General features: G+C 33.5%; 3 protein-coding genes across 3 annotated transcripts; all 3 read right to left on the minus strand.

The window, feature by feature from the left end:
* Nucleotides 1–725: 725 nt before the first annotated feature.
* LOC103486367 (L-type lectin-domain containing receptor kinase S.4) lies at nucleotides 726–3,373 on the minus strand. Its single transcript, XM_008444294.3, has 2 exons — nucleotides 1,743–3,373; nucleotides 726–1,642 (listed from the first exon to the last, which is right to left on the minus strand). The coding sequence occupies exons 1-2, from the start codon at nucleotides 3,129–3,131 to the stop codon at nucleotides 977–979; spliced, it is 2,055 nt and encodes a 684-aa protein (XP_008442516.2). The 5' UTR covers nucleotides 3,132–3,373; the 3' UTR covers nucleotides 726–976.
* A 6,228-nt stretch (nucleotides 3,374–9,601) lies between these two features.
* LOC103487127 (NAC domain-containing protein 71-like) lies at nucleotides 9,602–10,978 on the minus strand. The gene is made up of 3 exons (XM_008445348.2): nucleotides 10,323–10,978; nucleotides 9,922–10,128; nucleotides 9,602–9,772 (listed from the first exon to the last, which is right to left on the minus strand). The coding sequence occupies exons 1-3, from the start codon at nucleotides 10,976–10,978 to the stop codon at nucleotides 9,622–9,624; spliced, it is 1,014 nt and encodes a 337-aa protein (XP_008443570.2). The 3' UTR covers nucleotides 9,602–9,621.
* Nucleotides 10,979–15,906: 4,928 nt separating this feature from the next.
* On the minus strand, nucleotides 15,907–18,867 carry LOC103486366 (uncharacterized). Its single transcript, XM_008444293.3, has 4 exons — nucleotides 18,314–18,867; nucleotides 17,486–17,876; nucleotides 16,389–16,934; nucleotides 15,907–16,215 (listed from the first exon to the last, which is right to left on the minus strand). The coding sequence occupies exons 1-4, from the start codon at nucleotides 18,742–18,744 to the stop codon at nucleotides 16,102–16,104; spliced, it is 1,482 nt and encodes a 493-aa protein (XP_008442515.2). The 5' UTR covers nucleotides 18,745–18,867; the 3' UTR covers nucleotides 15,907–16,101.
* Between the last annotated feature and the right edge of the window lie 1,434 nt (nucleotides 18,868–20,301).

Genomic DNA, 20,301 nt, shown 5'->3' on the forward strand with positions numbered 1-20,301 from the left:
AGAAGAAGCTCCAAGTCTATTGGTTGGAAAAGTAATTCAAATTGTTCAAATTATTAGCCTCTAAATAATTTAAATATATTTGAGAAGGCTCACCGTTGAACAATTCTTAATGATTGATGAAATGAAGAAAAATGCCATATTTTAATCCTTTAATGTCCAATTAAATCTTATCCTTTTAGTCTTTTATATGCATTAAATTAGTTGGAAGAAAGGTGGTTTGATAGTGAAGAGGAAACAAAACAATATGTTTATTTATTAATATAATACTAATCAATTTACAAGTCTATAATACCAAAGTACCATAGAAAGAACTAAACAGAATCCCTTAATTGTTCAATCTTTCTTTTTTTTTTTAAATTTAGGAGCGGAGTGGACTTGGGCTTATACAAAAGAAACAATTAAATGGGCCTAATATACAAAAGCCATTTTTGATGGGCCTGGCTCTAACAGATTGAATGTAGAGATAACAGTGGAAATATGCTAATCATGGGAGGAAAATGAAGCAACAAAACAATAGTATTTATATATATCATCTGTAGTTGTGATTATAAAATATAGTTTCATTAAACTAAGACTCATACACCATATTCTTTGCCGATCTAAGTTTTCCTTACATCACAAATGAATTCAACAACATATTCAAATAAATTATGACAGCAAGTAAGATCAACCTGTAGTCCAAAGGTTAAATTTTGAACGAAGATATCAGCTTTTGCATAGAGATAGAAGTATAAGATAGATTTCATTGAAATGTGGGCCAAAATTAACACTACAGTCAGAACTCAATTTCGATATATATGACTTATGACCATATATCAATAATTTCTTTTCTTAAATATACATCAAAGTAAGAATCTTACTACCCCAATGTTTGACTCCAAATTCCCATTTTTTCTTCTACTTCTGCCTTTTCTCCATCACTCTTTCTTAGCTACCAATTTTCCCGGAAACAGAGAACTAAGGAATTTACAAATGTTTAGTCTCTGCCATTGAGAAGCGAAAGAGGAGAAGTTGAAAATGAAGCAAAACTCATATCCATATCCCTATTACCAGTCGATGAATATGAACTGAACTTGTTAAACGAAGAAGAAGCAAACGAATTCACAAAATCATCGAACCCTTCTCCATTCCTCCCTCCTTCCATCACTTTCGGCGCTGATATCTCCTCCGGAACTCCGATCTCTCCCTCCAGAAACATCACCACCTGCCTCATACTCGGCCGTGCTGCCGCGGAATCGTTCGAACAAAACAACCCCAGTTTCAATATCATCACTGCCTCAGCTACATTGAAATCCCCTTTCAATTTTGGATCCATTACCTCCAGCAATTTCCCTTCCCTGTAATTCTCCCATACCCAATCCACCAGCACCAGCTCTTCCGACGAAGATTTTGGGTCGATTGGCCGCCGCCCGCAGGCCACTTCTAGCAGAAGTGCGCCGAAGGCATACACATCTGAGCTGGTGGTGGCTTTCCCGGTTCTGGGCAGCTCCGGTGCCAAATATCCCAGAGTTCCGACGACCCGAGTCGTGCTTGGGTTGGCCCCGTGTTCATATAGCCGAGCGAGGCCGAAATCGCCAAGCTTCCCATTCATCTCGCTGTCGAGCAGGACATTACTGGCTTTCACATCTCTATGAATCACCACCTGTGTTAAAAGAACATGAAACAACGATTAAATTCAGTCGCTTATTTAAATCTTGCAAAGAAAACAAGTCTATAATATCATTTCAGTAGATTTAACAAACCTGCTCGTAGCCTTCATGCAAGTAGAGCAAACCGGAAGCGACCCCCTTAATGATTCTAAATCTCTGTTGCCAGCTCAAATTCACATCCGGGTCGTCGAAAATGTAGTTATCCAAGCTCCCATTAGCCATAAAATCATAAACAAGAAGCAGATCGCCACGGCGGCGACACCATCCCAGCAACTGAACCAAGTTCCGGTGACGAAGCCGGCCAATGCTAGCGATTTCCGACACAAATTCCCTTAGGCCCTGCTTCGATTCGTGAGAAATTCGCTTCACAGCCACTTGGATTTTCGAATTCGGCAAAGTCCCCTTGTAAACTTTCCCGAACCCACCGCGCCCTAGAAGCTCTTTATCCCTAAATCGCTTAGTGGCTTTCTTGAGCTCCTTGTAAGAGTACCGATGAGGACCGATTTCGTGCTCCCAGGCCTCGATTATATCAGCGTTTTTTATCTTCCAAATGATTAAAACAGCAACACAAATCGCGATTATCACAATCAAAACAGCCGCAACAGAAACCCCAATTGTAAAAGCAGTGTGCTTTTTCTTCGGACCTGGAACAGAAGGCAAAGAAGACAGATCCAGAGACCGGGCTTGTCCATTCATACTGAAACTCCACCCCAACACATAGTGCGAACTTGCAAGAAGCCCAGTGGAGGCCGAGAACCCAACATACATAAACTCCTCAAGAATCGGAGAGAGATCTACATTAAACGACAGAATCGGCTTCTTGGGTTTGGTGGAAAACGGAGAAAGTGCCACCGTCAGAGAATTCACAGAGGAATCGTAATCGACCCAAGCTTGAATCGGCCTCCCACTTTTTAAGGTCAGGTTCTGCTTGGTGGGTCCATCGTCGACGAAATAGGAAGCGGTGGTGGAGACATTAGAAACCATATGGTTGAGATTAATTCCGACGTGGTTATCGTTGATATCGGCAAACTCAAAATCTTGAACAGTGTCGAACTCAACGGCGAAGAGATGGTTCGTGAAGTTTCCGACGTCTGTCGCATTGAGAAGGCCTAAATACTGACTGGGAAGTCCACGGAGGTTCTTCGATCGGGCGATGGTGAAGGCGAGGCCATGGCCGCCTAGAGTCGGGTACTCGGGGACGACGGCGATGACAAAAGCAGTGGAGAACGAAAAAACTTTACCGTCGGAGGAGTTTTTGAAACGAACGGGGGAACTGTAAAAGGCATGACCCTGTAATCGACTGGTATCATTTGTCAGTTTCAAGATTCCGTTCTGCTCGATCTTGGCGATGTCAGTGAGAGTTAAGTTGGCGGCGACGGCAGCGTCATCTTGAAATCCGGAGAAGTAGAGCTGCTGAGATGCGGCGGGGGCAGCGAGAAAGAGGAAGAAGAAGAAGAAACAAAGTAAACAGAGACGGACCATGATGGAAAGGGAAGGATTGGGATCTAGAAGGTTATGGTATGAATGTTGAAGTAGAACTGAAGAAGAAATTTGGTGTGGGGGGAAGAGGATAAGAAGTTGGCATGGTTAGCAGATTTTGTTGAATTGAAATTAGAGACAAAAGAAAGAGGAGAGAGAGAGAGAGAGTGAGGAATGAGAATGACAATTGTGAAGAAGGCAATGGCAACCTCTAAAATGGTTGATGTCAGCTCATAGTTCACATGAGGAATGAGGAACCCTTTCCTTACCCTAAATTCTTCTTAATTTCTTATTATTGTTCTAAAAACTATCACCCAAAACTTTACCTTTCGTTATATTTTTGTGCATATATTTTTTACACTACGTTCATTAAATGATATCTATAAATCTACAATAATACTTTTATTTAATATCTCCACTTTGCAATTATTAGATAGAAAAACATACCACTCTAATGAATTCATGTGGCAGTTTTATATGCATTTTTAGGTGACTTTTATCCATTTCCAATAAGCCCACCATTGACATGTGCTCTAAAGTTGTCTATATTTTAGGGAAAATTTATAATACTTTTGCTAAAGAAAACTTTGTATACCTTTCTTTTATTATTATTATTAAGGTCCCTCTCTCTATGTTTAATTGCATAGAAGGGCCTTCAAAGGGATAAAATAGTTGGTAACGAGGACCAATGACAATGTTACAAGTTGATATTAGCAAAAATAACAAGGTTGAAAGTAACTTAAAATTTATAGTATCCCAAACTTTCTTTGTCACTTTTTTTTTTCCCTTTTTGTGTTGCCATCAAATTTTCTAAGTTAATTCAACCATCCATAGACTTGGGCAAGGAAGTTTAAATTAAAAATTCTTCCAACAAGCCCCACCTATTTTATTGTGTTTTGTTGGGAATCATCTTTTCTTCTCTAAAAAATCAATTAAAAATACTAAAATGAATGGTTGGTTTTGATTAATTTGGAATAATACAATTCAATTTCAAAGACTCTTTTGAATGTAGGAAAAATGAAAGACCGTATTGAATATTTAAATTATGTTGTTTGAGTTGTTAAGTTCTATTTGACCATCTCGAATTTTAAAAACCTTTCTCTAAAATATGTTATCTTGTGTTTAATATTTAACAATGGAATTAACTTAAAATACCAAATCTAAGTATTCCTGAGTATGATTCTATTTAACAATACAATATGGAAACAATTTATCAAGTCGTAAAAGTTAGGCGTTGAAGAGATAGTTGATGTGATATTTTGAGTAGGTTAAATCTCGATTAGTGTCTACAAAAATAAATATTAAATTTCAATTTGGAGTTTGTTGATTTAATTTAATCGCAAAGTAAGTAAAGTATGACTTAAAAGTTTGAATAAATAAGGTCAAATGAGATCAACTTTTTCATCGTATGAGTGATATTTAATATCATATATGTGGTGATACTAAACAACATCATTATAATAATAATAGTTGTATTTGTAGGTCCTATTGCAAACAAATATAGAAATTAATATCTCGAGTACATGATGCAATGCAAATTTAATTTGTCATCGTATAAGTTTCCACATTATTTAAAAAAAAAAAAAAGCAAAAAACAATGCTATAGTCCTTTTAGTCAATGTGTTGCATAGTAACTTTTATAATTTAATTTGTGGATAATTGACATGTATTTCTTATATAAATCTAACCTTTATACTGAAAAGTATAATAAATAATTGGAACACTGTATTGGATATGTTTTTTTGCATATTGTAAATATGTCAAATACGAAGATATATCATACGACCATCAAATAGCTATAAAAGGGTTATGTATTTTTAAATTTACTATCTTTACCATTTAGAAAATGTGGTGACATGAAGCTTTTATATATATATATATATATATAATAAATAGGGAGGAAAATTAGGGAGGAGAATATAATATGAATAGTAATAATATAGCAATAAACAAAGGGAAATAATGATAGTGGGAAGCCAATGGTGTACAGGAAACACTGTGTGAAAAAGATAAGCATTTGGTATAAGAATTAATTGCTTTTTTCAAAATGACATCATTGTTAATTTTTGCTTTACATTAAATGGGATTGTTTGTGTGTGTGTGTGTGTGTATGTTAGTTTATACTTTATATTAATATTAATAAATGAAGTAGGCAGCTGAGCAATATACAAATACCCCTTTTTGTCACACATGCTAATGTTAGTATTGGGTCCATTCCTAAAGTAGTGGACTAGGACACACAAACCAAAAATTTTGTTTTAGTTCATTCTATTTGTAGTTATTTCTTTAATTTTTAATTATTTTCAAACACATTTTTCTTTAAAAATAATTTAGTTTTAGTCTATAATTATAAAAGTGTATACTTTACATTTGAATTATAATTAATCAAATTAATATAAATTAAATTATAATTTCAAAAATTGTGTTAAAATCACTTAACTTTACTTTAGTGTATAACACACCTTAATTGATTATCCACTATACCCATTAAACCACTTTAATTTAAATTTTTATAATAAAAATGATTCGTTTTTAAATTAAACATTTCGAGATGTATTCTAAACGAACCGTAATTCTAAAATCTGTATTTTTTAATAAAAAAAGAATTTGATTAAGAATTATACATAGCATTAAAAGAGAGAGAGAGAGAGAGAGAGAGAGAGAGAGAAGTAAGAAGAAAGATGCATTAGCTTTGAGCGTTGGGACATTTTTATGAATGCTGTTCAACCAAATTAATGTAAGCAGTTGGAAATTTCAGAGAAGTAAATTTCCACCAACTACTCTTCTCAATTTACTTTCCCTCAATATAAATATTACAAAATTTCCAATACTTAACCTCTCCTTTAATATTCATATATTTTTTTTAATTTTATATTACAATTAAAAATTATCCACTTGAGAGATTTAATAATAATAATAATAATAATAATAATAATAAAAAGAAATAAAGTAATAACGTGGAAGAAATAAAATAGAACCACAATGGAACATAACTTGTAACGGCCGCCGATTTAATCAAAACTGACTAAACACACTATTGCCCATTTACTTAATTAATATTTAATACAACTAATATTTTCTTTACTACAAAATTAATTAGTTTAAAAGGGATTTGAGGAATCAAAATCCTTTGACTACTCATCACTCAATCTAAAACCATAAGTGTATTTTTTAACCGTAAATTTTTTGAATTTATCACAAAGTATAAAGTTTAGAGTATTTTGTATAGTTTAGTGTGTATTTTATTTTACTTTTGAGAAAAAAAGGTGCAAGTTTCCATTTGGTAATGATTAATAATGACTAATTCTCTTAGGAAGAGTTTTAATTAAGAATTAGTTGTAAAGGGATTCCAGGAATGAGATTTGACTGAAAATGAAGCAATAGTGCTGTCATATGATCTAATCAATCCCATAAAAATCTGCCATTTATATGAATTTGAATTTCCATTCGATGCTTTTCATCAAAAACTCAATTAACAGCTAATTATATGTATACATTAAAGAGATATGTGCATCCTACTAAGTTAAATAGCAATGATTGTATAGACTTCTTTCATGTCGTCGGGCCTTTCATTTAGTGACTCATTTGCACATGTTAATCCAACATTTAACACACAGATGAGATGTTCTGCTACTTGAATTTGAAATGAAAGTTCTTCAAATCTTTCATCCAAAATATCAATCATCATATTTGAAATCCCAAGTTGCACCCCTTTTTTTTTTTTTCAAGGTTTTATTTCTCTGATATTTCTTCGGTAGAACTTCTTCTAGTAAGCATTTTCAAAGAAAGGAATCCATAACCGTAAACATCTCCTTTTATAACATCTAGAAGCATAAAGTCGATGGGAGATTTGAGCTCCGATTCCTTGGGCCTATGTTAAATCCGTGCCATCGAAAAAAGGAATTTTTGGAGAGAACCTATTTGATGAGATTTCTATGAAAGTTATCCCTTTCAATTTGGTCAATGAATTGGGAATTGAACCTTCAAAAGCATTACTAGACGTGATCAAGTACTCCAGATTCAAGCAATTGCCTATTGTGCTAGGACTGGGTCTAGAGAGTTGGTTTTTGGCAACATCAAACTCATGTTGAACCATTAATATTAACTTGTCAATTTGAGAAGGTAAATGACCTGTAAAATTGTTGAATGAAACACTGAATACTAAAAGAGTTTTAAAGCTAAAGATCTCATCCTTCAAGTTCCCAGTTAACCCGTTGTCTCTAATATATCAAAAATGGTGAGACGCTCACAGTTTGTTAAACTTGGAGGAATTTTGCTACCTAAGTTGTTGTCATTAACTGTGAATTGAGATAGCTCACTTAGATTACCAAATGTTTCTGGAATGGAGCCTGGAAGAAAATTTGATGCTAAAGGCAATATCTGCAAATTCTTGAGGTTTGCTAATGAAAAAGGAATGTTCCCTGTGAAGGAATTTGTAGGCAAGGATACATAAATGAGACCAACCAAGTTTCCAATTTCTTCAGTAATGGTTCCACTAAATTGGTTTTCTGCCAGTAGAAGCTTATGGAGTTGAGTTGATCGATTTCCAATGGACAGTGGAAGCTGACCCGTGAGTGAATTTGTGGCCACAGACAACACTTTGAAGCTAGTTGAATGGGTAAGTGAAGTAATAAAATCGAGACCTTCCTTTCCATCGCTTGTTAGATAATTAATTTCAAATTCAGAAACTGAATTTTCTCTAGCTTCCAAACTGAAGGAAAGTATTTCTCCATAAATCTGGTTTTTTGACAAATCAAATCTTTCGAGAGTGGAGGCATTAGAAAGTGATGGATTTGACCATAAAGAAGATTTCCTCGAAGATAGGTTAGAGAAAAACTAGATGGAAGTTTACTAGAAAACTGATTTTTTGCTAAACAAAACATATTCAAGGAAGAATTGTTTATTGGTTGGGTGGAAAAACCGCTAGAGAGATTTTGGTATCCTCAAATTGTAAATACCATAGTCGATTGAGACAACCCATTTCAAGTGGGATTGGAACGGCTAAATTATTTGTAATTAGATTTAACTTGTTGAGAGAAGATGTGTTATCAAATGAAGAAGGCATGGTTCGTGAGAAGTTGAAATTTCGACCGGGATTCAAAACTTGAAGTTCTGATAAGCTACCCAAGTCAAATAGAATTCTACCATTGGAACTCAAGTTCAAGACTCTAGTCGAAAAAAGGCGATCAATCTCCAATGAAATTATCACAGAGAAATTGTTGCTCTGCAACTCAAAAATAAGTTTTGGATGAAATTAAGTTATTTTAAAAATAAATGTCTATTTTATATACATTTAAATTTAAATTATGAAATTATATCTTGTTTTATTTTCTAAAAATTATATTGAAAAAAATGTTATCAATTGTTTAAACACACAGATTAATCACAAATAGAAAAAAAAGTAACAACATATCAGAAAAGTACAAGAAAAAATTAATTATAAAGTATTCATATCCTTACAATATGTTGCTCTTACACCGCAAATTAAAAAACAAAATTCTAACATTCATTTGCTTTGTCAATACAATGAAAGGATTAAATTGGATCACATGTAACAAAAATAAAAACTAATTATTTACACCAAAATTAACTATTGGTGATAAGAAATCAGTAGGTGCACCCAGACATCCCAATCAGATTGGCACAATCCTTAGCACCCTCATCATCTAACTTATCCCAATAAAAATATTAAATAAGAAAATGTAGCATACATTATCATGCTCATTTACATCTACTTTCTAAACTAAAATCAACGTAGACTTTCGGTACAATGTCGTCTATAATAAAATAAAATAGAAAAAATAATTGATTTGACATGTTCAACGTTGAATGATGATGTGATGCCAAAAACCAAGCGACCAAACCTGCAAAATTGTGAAATATTTGTTGATTAGGTAATATGAAAGCATTGGTATTTGAAAATTAGGAACCCAATTAGTGAACTCCTAATATCAAATTCTAAAACCCCAATTCAATTTGACAACAACCAAGGAAATGAGTTAGATTTAGATTATGCTTTGATCGAAGACCAATAGATAAAAAGAACTAGTTCCTCACCCCAAGTTTGAACGCTCCACAATCATGCAAGAGGATCAAATTTAGCTTAATGTTCTTGACATGCAACCCTAAATCAAGAATTGCAAAAAGATGACAATGAGACTCAATTTCTATTGAAAGAAAAGTCTAAATTACTTCAATTGTCAAAGACTTAATTCCTTGAAACAACCTCAAGGCAAAGACTTACATAACCTCCTAATAAAATCCTAATATATTGTGAAATGATCGAAAAAAAATATTAAAATTTCGTCACAGTTATTAAATTAAAATCTAATTAATAATTTGAGGTTTGATTGGTTCATATCATCATGATTAATTGAAGTAAAAAAAAAGTTGATGATCATTAAGAACATATTAGTGTAAATGATAAAAATTATTAATTTGAAGGTTCAAAACTCACATGTGGAATATATATCTACAATGTAGTTGGTGATCATCATCTGAAATACCACTCATTATCATAATTCGAACCATCTTCAACATTTGATTGTTCCATGTTGTTGTATCGCTCAATTTCATTCTCAATCGCTTTTGCAAATATTAAATCGTCATCATTTGATAAATCTTGACGACATAATTCTATCGGACTATAAGAAAATAAAAAAAAAAATTAGTTTAAAAACATGCATGGTTAAGAAATGCATCAACGAAATTAATATATATACTTGTTAGGCATGAAAAAAAATATAACAAATAATAACTTTTAATGACCAAAATTAATTAAAATCAAACATACCATCCAATAGCAACATCAATGCAACATTCTTTTTGCAAGTCAACCACATCTTTCTCTTCTAATCTTGTCATGATCAAACCATCTTCAACATTTGATAATTCCACATTGTTGCATCGTTCAATTTCCATCTCAATTTCTTTTGCAAATATTAAGTGATCATCATTTGATAAACCTTGATTACATGATTCCATTTGTGTCGTTGTTGGACTATAAGAAAAATGAAAAAAATTTAGTTTAAGAACATGCATGGTTAAGATGCATCAACGTTAGCATGAACAAAATATAATCAATAATTGCAATATGCAAGACTTGAATCCATGATTTGGTAGATATGAAGTGGGAGCAACTTTTAACTGTAATAAATACTATTGACTATCAAAATTAATTAAAATTGTACATACCATTCAATAGGCCTAGGAGCATCAATGCAACAATATTCCTTTTGCAAGTCAACCACATCATTCTCTTCTAATCTTCTATGTTTGTGGGTTTGATCATCTACATGCATACTTGTTGTTGGCCAATTACTTGATATTTGTCTTTTCTTTGAGGTCATGACTATTTTTTGTGATTTGGCTATCTTTTTTCGAATCATACAAAGTACATAGGAGTCATGCACTAAGCCCTTTGGTACAATAGATGGATCAAGGGTATACTCGTACATGATCCATGTACAATCATTAATATCAGTGCAATCTTTTGCTTTAGGTTTTTGGTAATGAAACCTTTTCACACTGCCAAGGAGGAGATGATCAATAGTTGAAGAAAATACTTGTTGTGCTCTATTTTCACAACTCCATGTATTGCCATTGGAACCGACTTTTCGAATGATACGAGATTTCTTTTTCTTGAGGGTGGTGAAAAAATAGACATCTTGCTTATCAACCCCTCCACATTTTTGCCATATTTCAGATGGTTCATGGATGTAAAGATCGATCACCGGCAACTCAAGTAAAGGAGCTTGTTCTCCCAAAACTTTATTAAAGAGATAGTAACCCAAAAGTTCCTCGTCGGTGGGGCAAAATGTGAAGCCCAGAGGAAGCATGCTGGGATCCATCTAATAAATGAAACAAAGAAAAAAAGAACTTTTACAGAGATGAATACAAAGAGACGAAGGAAAAACAAAAGAAGAAAGAAAGAGAGTTACCAATTGAGGAGTGTTGGTGTAGAAAAGCCGGTGGATGTTGAGAGAAAATAGTACTGTTGCTGCATGTAATCAATAGTGTAATTAATGTTTAAGCTTCAAATCATGAGTATCCTTCTCTTTTATTGCATAAATAAAAAAGTATAAATAACAAACAATTTTTTTTCCCTACTAAATAAACCAAATTATTTTTAAAACTAATAAAAGATAAAGATTTTTACAAAATTGTACCTAATTTACTTAGTAAATTAGAAATTTGACCCTTCCGGTTTTTTATTTTTCTTATTTTCAATTTAATATCTATTATTTTACGAAGAAAAATTTTTTGATATCTAGATTTTGAGTCTAGTTTCTATTTAGTCATTAAGTTTCAACCATTAGATTCGAGTTCTTATTGCTCTTGGGAGGTAGATTGAGGTATGGGAATTGATCTTAGTTTCTCTTCCTAGGCTTGATTCATGAATGTTCATTTCTTTTATCGTCTTATTCGAATCTGATTCCTTTTCTTTTAGTTGGTTCATTCTCAGAATAGGTTTTTCTTCATGAAAATGTACAATTTATCTTATTCGAAATATGAGATAATATCAGTCTCGTTTCGATTGTCCAAATGGTTCCCCCGGTCTTTTTGATGAAAACCCATGCTGAATTCCCTTGCTTCATTTTGAGCCTGAAAATGAGAGTCTATCTTATGAGACCATTCTCAATTCAAAGGAACGAGCTCAAATATTCAATATTATTCATTCATATTCAATTTAGTATAAGCTGAAGACACGTACAAACAATTATGTCAACGTTTATTATTTAATTTAAAGTAATTATAAACTAAGATTTTTAATTTAATTTCAAAAGTGATGAAAAATCGTGAAATTTAAATAAAGGAAAATTTTAAATATAGTAAAATAAATTTAAAATATTTACAAAATACAGAAAATTTTAAATTCTATCAATGATAGAAACTAATAAACTTCTATCACATATACCGATAAACTAAAAGAAGCATATCAGTGTGTCCATTATTGATAGAATCTAAAATTTTGTTATATTTTGTTAAGTTTGTCATTTTAAACCGTTCTCCTTTCATTAATTATAAATTGATTAACATACATTATCACAAAAGATGAATAATAACTATTAAGTAAACATTTGAGATTAAAAATGTAAATAATAAAATTTAGAGACCAAATTGAAACAAAATTCAAATATCAAAAATAAAATTGTAACATTTTGAAACCTAAACTGTTAGAAAGGAAGGAGGAGTATTACGTTTTTCATTATTTTATTACCATTAGGCTTTTTTAATTCTTAAAATCCCGTCCTATGAAAATGGGTAAGGAATACAAGTAAAAGTAAACAAGAAAACAAAAATGAGATTAACAAAATTATGAGAATGATCGGAATGAAAAAAAAAAAGTATGATCGGATTCATTGTTAATCATCAGAAAGTGTAACGAAGAGTAACGTGGAAAGAAAGAATAAAATAGCAGAAAATAAAATTTCAAAATAATACATTGCGGTGAAGCGAAAATATGAAAAAGATAAATAGGAGAAAGAAATTAAAAAAGAAAAGTACAGAAATAATATGATGCTAAGGAAATTAAGAAGGAAGTTACGTTACGGCGGTGGAGGAAGCAGGCCGGCGAGTATGGAGAATTAATATGGAAGGTGCGACTGAGTGCCCGAAAGAGATAGATCAAGCAGTATAGAGGGAGAAAGTTGACGATGCAGAGAGAAAATAATACAGTGTTTAGATGTAAATGATGTGTATCCTTTTAAGGTGTAAATTGATTGGGTTAGAAAGATTTTTGGATTGGTCAAATTCGCAACTTAAATAATCCAAATAAGAAATATACGAAAGTTAATTTGATCAATAGGTTATTTTAAAAAAAAAAAATTGAGAAGGGTTTTTTTTAAAGAAAATATATATATAAAGGGTTAATTTTTTGTTTTTATTTGAGCGGAGTCTACTCTGACTTTCTTCCAAAAGAAATATATTTTTTCTTCAATATATTTATAGAATAAAAAGTTTTATTATATCGATATTCTAAATTATTTATTAAACTAAATGATTTAATTTAATCCAAAAATATTCATTTATTTTATTTTAAGTGTGATTAATAAGAATTTTGAGAGAAGAAGGATTAGCAAATGACGAAGGAATTTCACCGGAAAGCTTGCAGTAGCCGAAATTCGGAGATTGAAGCTTCGGAAATTGGCTAATTTCAGATGGGATATTGCCGTGGAAGCTAAAGAGGAAGAGAGAAGTCCATGGAGTTCGTTGAAGGATAGGTCGAGATGTTTTAGTTGGAAAAGGCGGTGGAGGTCGGGGGGGAATGTGACCGGAGAAGGTGTTGTGATGGAGGTGGAGAAATTGAAGGAAAGAGGGGTTGGTGAGATGAGAAGAAATGGTTCCGGTGAGGGAAGAGTTGATGAGTTTAAGGCCGATGATGCGGATGAAGGATACAGAGTTTTGGGTGGCGCGTGCAAGGAGTCGTCTAAGTTTATGGAGCTATATATCTCTTGAGATAGAGTTTCCGCCTCAAGGGGGAAATAGCCAGCAAGACCAGATTGACCACTGCTCCGTGGGAAAGTAGGGTGAAGCTTACTCACACTGTTCGAAGCCCAGCTTAGTAGTAATCCCATTCCCAGGATAGTAGAGATCCGCCTTCTTCTTATTCAGATGACCATATGCCCACGCACGGAACAGGCTTGGAGAGTAGAATGTCGTCTAGTATATTTCATACCCTGTCCTGTCCCCCGGCCTTAGCGGGTAAATCAAGATAAATCTATCCTTGTAGGCTCGGTCTAATTCCGAAAGATCTAAATCTCCACTAAGATAGACTTTGAGACTTGCGCATTTTCTTTCAAATAGTAGGCCCACGGAGCGGTTCACTTGTCCATGAGATAAGAAATGGCTACGGTTATCTTCCGATGCATGATCGAATAAGACCTCTGCAAGGCTTTAGGTCGTAGAAGTCAATAAACAAAGGCCAAGGACAGGTTATTGAAAGGAGGAGCACGATGGGTTGGTACTAATGGCTGATACAAAGGAAGAAAGGCCCTGCAGTGGCTCTACTATTTAGAAGAAAGCTTTTCTTTAGCCTTCAAGAAGAAGGTCGAGCCACTATGTTTTCTTGCTGGGATGAAACTGAATGGATGAGTTTGCTCTTGGTCACCTTGTAGATTAGGCGCCACTCATTAATATTAATATTCAGAGAAGAAGCGAGACCAGGAGACCACTAAACCATTAAGGTCCGATCCAGAAGCTCCTATCCAACGATGTCTTTCCAAAAGCTAAATTGTATTTGAAGTTCAAAAGAGCTTTTTGATAGGTTGAATTGTTGAGATGGGGATGGTGAAGAAAGAGGAAGAAACTTGAGAGCAAAAGGAAGGTTTTTTAATTCTTCAAATACGTCTAAATTAGTAACGATAAAATGGCGGGAAATATAATTGTAAAAAGATAAATGGCGGAAAAGAAATTTACAAAATGGCGGGAAAGAAATTAAAAAAAAAAAAAAAAAAGAAATTAAGGAGAAGGAAGTTACAGTGGTGGTGGAGGAAGGCAGGCGAGACTGGAGAATGAACGTCGACTGTGCGTCGGTGTGCGCAGGTGAGAACGGAGAACGATCGTGGATTGTGCGTCGGAGCGGGCGAACGAAAGAGAGATCAAGCGAAGGGAGAAGTTGAGGATGCATGAAGAGAGAAAATAGTGTAGATGCAAATGGTGTGTATCCTTTTTATAAGGGTGTAAAAGGATTTTGTTAGAGAGATTTTTTTTGGACCAATCAGCAACTTCAATAATCCGAAAATAACTCAAGATATTTTTTTTTTAAAAAAGTATATTATTAATTAACTTAAATACTTAAATTTATTTACAATACATTTTAATAACTAAAATTTCATAAAACTAAAGTGGATAGTTACAAATATAGTAATTATATTTAAAATCATTAAGTAGGAGTTTACCGACCATGTAATAAATGTTGTTTATCATTGATAAATTTTAAGAATCTATTGACGATAGAAGTTTTGTTATATTTGTAATTTTTTTAAAATATTGATCCATACTTAATAATTATTCTAAAAATTGTTATCCATTATAATTTCCCAAACTAAAATTAAACTCATTTGTATCGAAAGATTAATTAGTAATTACTTATTTATATGAAAAATTCGTAACGATGGCCTCTCTTTAAACATATCCAAATGATTTTTTTGGTCAACTATTCAAATTTTAATGGCAAATGGAGTGAAGTTGCAATTTTACCGTTTCTTGTATCCTATGGTATGATTTCTCGGATGCTAAGTTTTATTCCTTGTGTAGTTTAAGGGGTTTATTAGTCTCACAGTTAGAAAAAAACATCAATTTTATTTCTTGTCAACTCTTTATAGCGTGGATTTGAATAATACACTTCACTTTCTAGACCTCTTTTGTAAGTCTTTATTTCTTAATTAGAAGAAGATCTCATAATCGTTGTCATCAGCCAGTGGATGGAGTGCCAAACCCAGCTAATTGTTAAAAAATATTCACATTGTGAAGGATTCTTTTACTAGGTTGGATTACTTTCACCAAGTTTCATCTTTATTCCATCAAAGCCTTTGAACAAACCACTTCTCATAGGAAAAGAACGAATGAAGTTTAGGAATGATCATTTTCAAATATTTGGAAGGACAGTGATTAGACTTTCTTAAATCAAGTAACTTTTAATTTTATTTTTGTTTCGGTTAGAACACAAAAGATGTGATTAATTTTATTTTTGTTTGGGTTATAGAACACAAAAGTGTGATTATGAATTACAAGTAACAAATGGCATAAATACCCACATACATGCTCTATAAACAAGTTTAACTAAATTGAAATTTTTTATAACAACATCTAATTGTGAAGGCCTTGCAAAACTTTATCATAATATGCTAAAGTGAGTCTAGCTAGAATGTGAATAATTTATATTTATATTTTAATTAATGTAGTTCTTCTTATTGCATACGGTTAAACAAATGAAATGAAATATGGACATAAAATGTTATGTATGAATTTCTTATGATGGAGGTGTAACGCTCTCAGATAGATGACAATCTCTGATGTGGACTTCCACTTCCCCATCTACGCTATTTTTATCATGAACCACATTACAACATTGTCTTCGTGGTGCCTGCTCATTCAATAATGATTTAAATCTATTAGTTGAAATTCAATATTCTCTAGACTAAATTCAGAAAATATGATATGAGTACTAAATTTGATAACTACTAGAAATCTAAGAAGAAGAACAATAATAAAATTCAATCTCATTAGAAAAATATATGTCTGTATATTATTCTTTACCTGGTTCCACAGACGGCGGTCGAACTCCGGCGCAGAGACGTTGAAAGACTCAACAGCCAATGCAGGAGCGTAATCGGGGCGGTCACACCGAGCCTCCTCCGTATACCTCTGGTAAGTGGTCAATGTCCGCCACTGCCGGCTGCCCAATCTCTCCGTCGAATTCAAGAAATAAAGAATCGGTCTTTTACACGGGTCGGAGCTTACGGGTTGGGTATCGAAAGTGAAGGGTTCATTGCTATTTGTCTTCCATGTTTGGTAAGTGAGGAATGCGGTTTCCATTTCTTTGGCAGTGACTAGCCATGGATATAACTGAACACTGTAGCCCCATGACACGGAAACGGACCAGTTCCGAACCGTGTCATAGCAAAAACTGTGTTGAAGGGCTCGACTTGGGTCCGTTTCGTAAGCTTTGAAGAGCTTCTTGAGCGAGTCAGGTTGGGTCATGGCTGGGAATATGGACTGCACGTAGTCAAGGTGGTGGAGCGACACTAACGGGGCTATTGGATGTGCAGCTAATATTCCATATGGATTTCCTCTTATATCCAACTGTTCATTATCAATTCAACAACACATTACTTTCATTAATATAATGCTTTTTAAGAAAAATATCAAATTTCTAATCCTAAACTTTCAGTCTCAGTATCATAATTTTAATCATATATTACATTTGATTTAAATTAATTTAGACATGTACAGAGTTTTTTTTTTCAATAGTTTATACATCAATTCTAATTGATATAGTTATAGAAAATAGTTAAACTGATTGATATAGTACATCTAATAAGCTTAGGATTTAAATTGATGCTAGTTTGTCTGGGTTTGGATAATTAACTTGGCAATAGCTTACCACCAAAGCATTAAAAACTTCCTTAGAAATCTCTACTACCCATAATTTATTATGCTATTTATTGTTGGGGAAAAATTGGGACAACAGTTTGGTATAGATTCTTGTATATGAAATTAACTTTTTAATGCATGAATTTTTAGGTGCATGGAGGTTCTTTTTATTAAGATACACACTTATTTGATTTGTGTCTTTTAAAAGTGTTTCTTGAATACAGTCAATAATAAATGTTGGAGTGAAAATGAGAAGAAACCTGGTGGAAGCCAAGCTCTTTGGTGAGTGGAACGCCAATCTCGGTGATGCAACCCTGAATTTTTTGATCGGAGCCATACATATGAGCATAACGGTCGATGCAACCGTCTAAAATTTGAACGAGCACGGTGGCGAGGGGGTAGCTAATGGCGAATCCGCCACCGCCGTAGGCCATGGCGTAAGAATGAACTACATCTTGTTCCACACTCTCGGAATTAGCTCCAATATAGTACATTTGATTGTGATCGTATCTACCCAACATATCTATTAAATTCTCCATGAAGAAGACTGTATCATCATCTCCCATCACGAACCACCTTACATTTTCCAACCCCATTTCATATGTCTCCTTGATTATCCTAGCCACTCTAATTGCAGATCGAAACCCGTACCTGTTAATAATATATATGCATACAAATGTGATTAAATACTTACTCATAAATTACACATTTTTTTAATACGAGGCCTCTTTTACCTCCCATAACATATAATCATTTTCGTAAAATTTGAATCATATCTCTTAGTCACCGGCGTTATTAGTTGATTTATATTTGCTTTGGAAAAAAAAGTTATATTTTAATGACCTCTCAGATGCTTTCTTCAAGCAAGGAAGAGCTAGAATATACAATTGAATGATTAAATACTACAATAATTTATCGGTTCAAGCTTGAGTCAATTCAACTAATTAATAGTCATATATGATATTGTTCACTTTGGGCCAAAACCTTCAGCGGTTGCAGATCAAGATATGATCAAATATTAGCATCTCACCCTCTCACCCTATGATTATTATTTTAGATTTTGAGTTGAGTAGTAATTTTAACCGTACCAGCAAGTGTAGTTGAATTTCGATGTATCAGCGGAGATTCTGTAGGGTGGAGAGGATTCCGGCCAAGCATATTCCGGCTTTTCTTCAAGCCAAACAAATCCACGAGTAACGTTCTTCTTCCACCAGAGCTCGCAGTAATGGCGTCGCTCGTTCCACGTCTTGACGGAGCCACCAATGCCAAAAACAAGATGAGAAATATTCGTCGGTTGTTCTCCAGCATCGAAAGCCTTGACCTTCCGGTGATTTGAATACCGGTGTGCATCATAACAGCCACGGCAAGTGGGGTTTTGGTCAGAAAAAGTAAGGTAAAAGAAGAGAGAAAAAGAAGCGACGACGAAGAGAACGAGAACGGCTCTAAGAAGAGGAGAAAATATATCAATCGGCCTTAAGACAAAAAACTTGAAAGGTTTTAATGAATTTTGAATGGACATTTTGATTGTTTGTTTTGTTTGAATTCAGAATGAGAAAGGATGAAAACTTTGGTAATGAGAAAGAAAATTGAGAAGAAAAAAGGGAAAGAAATTTGAGGAATAATGGGCTTGGAATTGTAACGTGTGTGCGCGTAGTTATGTTCATGATCGTGGCACATTCATTCATATTAAAAAAAAGGGGTTTGGTTCTTTTATTATTATCATTGTTATTATTATTATTAATTTTGTAATGTATTTTTTTTAAAAAAAAATGAATGCGTTGTTAGAAAAATTAGGCAAAAAATAATGTGAATGTTCAAATGCAATTGGTTGCGACGAATATTGACCTTATTTAAGATTTTAAATATGGATTAGTTGCGAAATTATTGATTGTATTGTCTTTGTTTAGATGGTAAATATCTTCCCAAATATGGCACCGTATCTTTCAAATTATTTTACCCAAAATGAAGATTTGTAAATTTCATTTTATGCTTCCTTAATTACGATTACTTTATGTTTCAAAATAATAATAATAATAGTAACATTTATTGTCTTAAAGTGAATTTATCTTTTTCTACTTCTATTTTTGGTCACTTTCCTTCCTTCCTTAGTTATTTTATTTTAGTCTCTTTTATTTGAATAAGCTTTCAAGCTCGGTTTAAAATGGAAGGATTGAAAGTTATAAAAAATAATACCACTATAAATATAATCAACATACCTAAATTTGTGATAATTCCCTCTTTTAACTCCAATAATAGATTTATTAAAAAAAAAAAAACTATGAGTATATATATATATATATATATATATATATATATATATAATTTGTCATCCTAAGGAGTGATGGTCTCGAAGGGATCGCAAGGTCCGATACGGATGTTGACCACACTCTCCACCCCACCGCCGGCACCACTGCTTGTTGTACCATTCACCATCTGCCAACATTGTCTACTTGGAGCCTGCCAATCCTTTTTCTTTACAAAAAAAAATTGCCGGCTTTATCAATTTAATTCTAATTTAATGAAAAATTAATGTAAATAACAAAGTTGGTGAAATGTTTAGGAAATAGCAAAATTGTTGATGTTGATATTGATATCATTGTTATGTACGTTCCATCTTAATGTTTCTACTCCACAAGTCTTTCAACTTATTTTCATTAATTTCTTTCTTCCAACATTAAAATTTTTTGTATAGCTTTATCCAAGGGGCAGTGCCGAAGAGTTGAACCAAAGTCACCACGTTGAAACGCTCCCCTTTCTGAACCAATTTGGTATACCTTTCCCAAACGTCTAATTGTCTATTGTAACTGGTCAACGTCCGGTTCGGGCCTTCCACCGGGTCCAGTAAAAAGACTTGGAAGAGAAGACTGAATTGATGGAAGGCACTGTTTAGTCAAGGGGGCACTCTCTGATTATGATCGTATTTCCCCAAAACATTAACCAAATTCTCCACAAAGAAACGGTGCCATTGTTGCCCATCACAAACCACCGCATGCACATTTTCCAACCCCAATTCGAAGCTCTCCTTCACGAACCTCGCCAGCCTGATGGCTGACCTGGAGCCGTACCAGCAGATGTA

The sequence above is a fragment of the Cucumis melo genome, chromosome 4 (assembly GCF_025177605.1).
Source record: "Cucumis melo cultivar AY chromosome 4, USDA_Cmelo_AY_1.0, whole genome shotgun sequence".
NCBI classification, from domain to species: Eukaryota; Viridiplantae; Streptophyta; class Magnoliopsida; order Cucurbitales; family Cucurbitaceae; genus Cucumis; species Cucumis melo.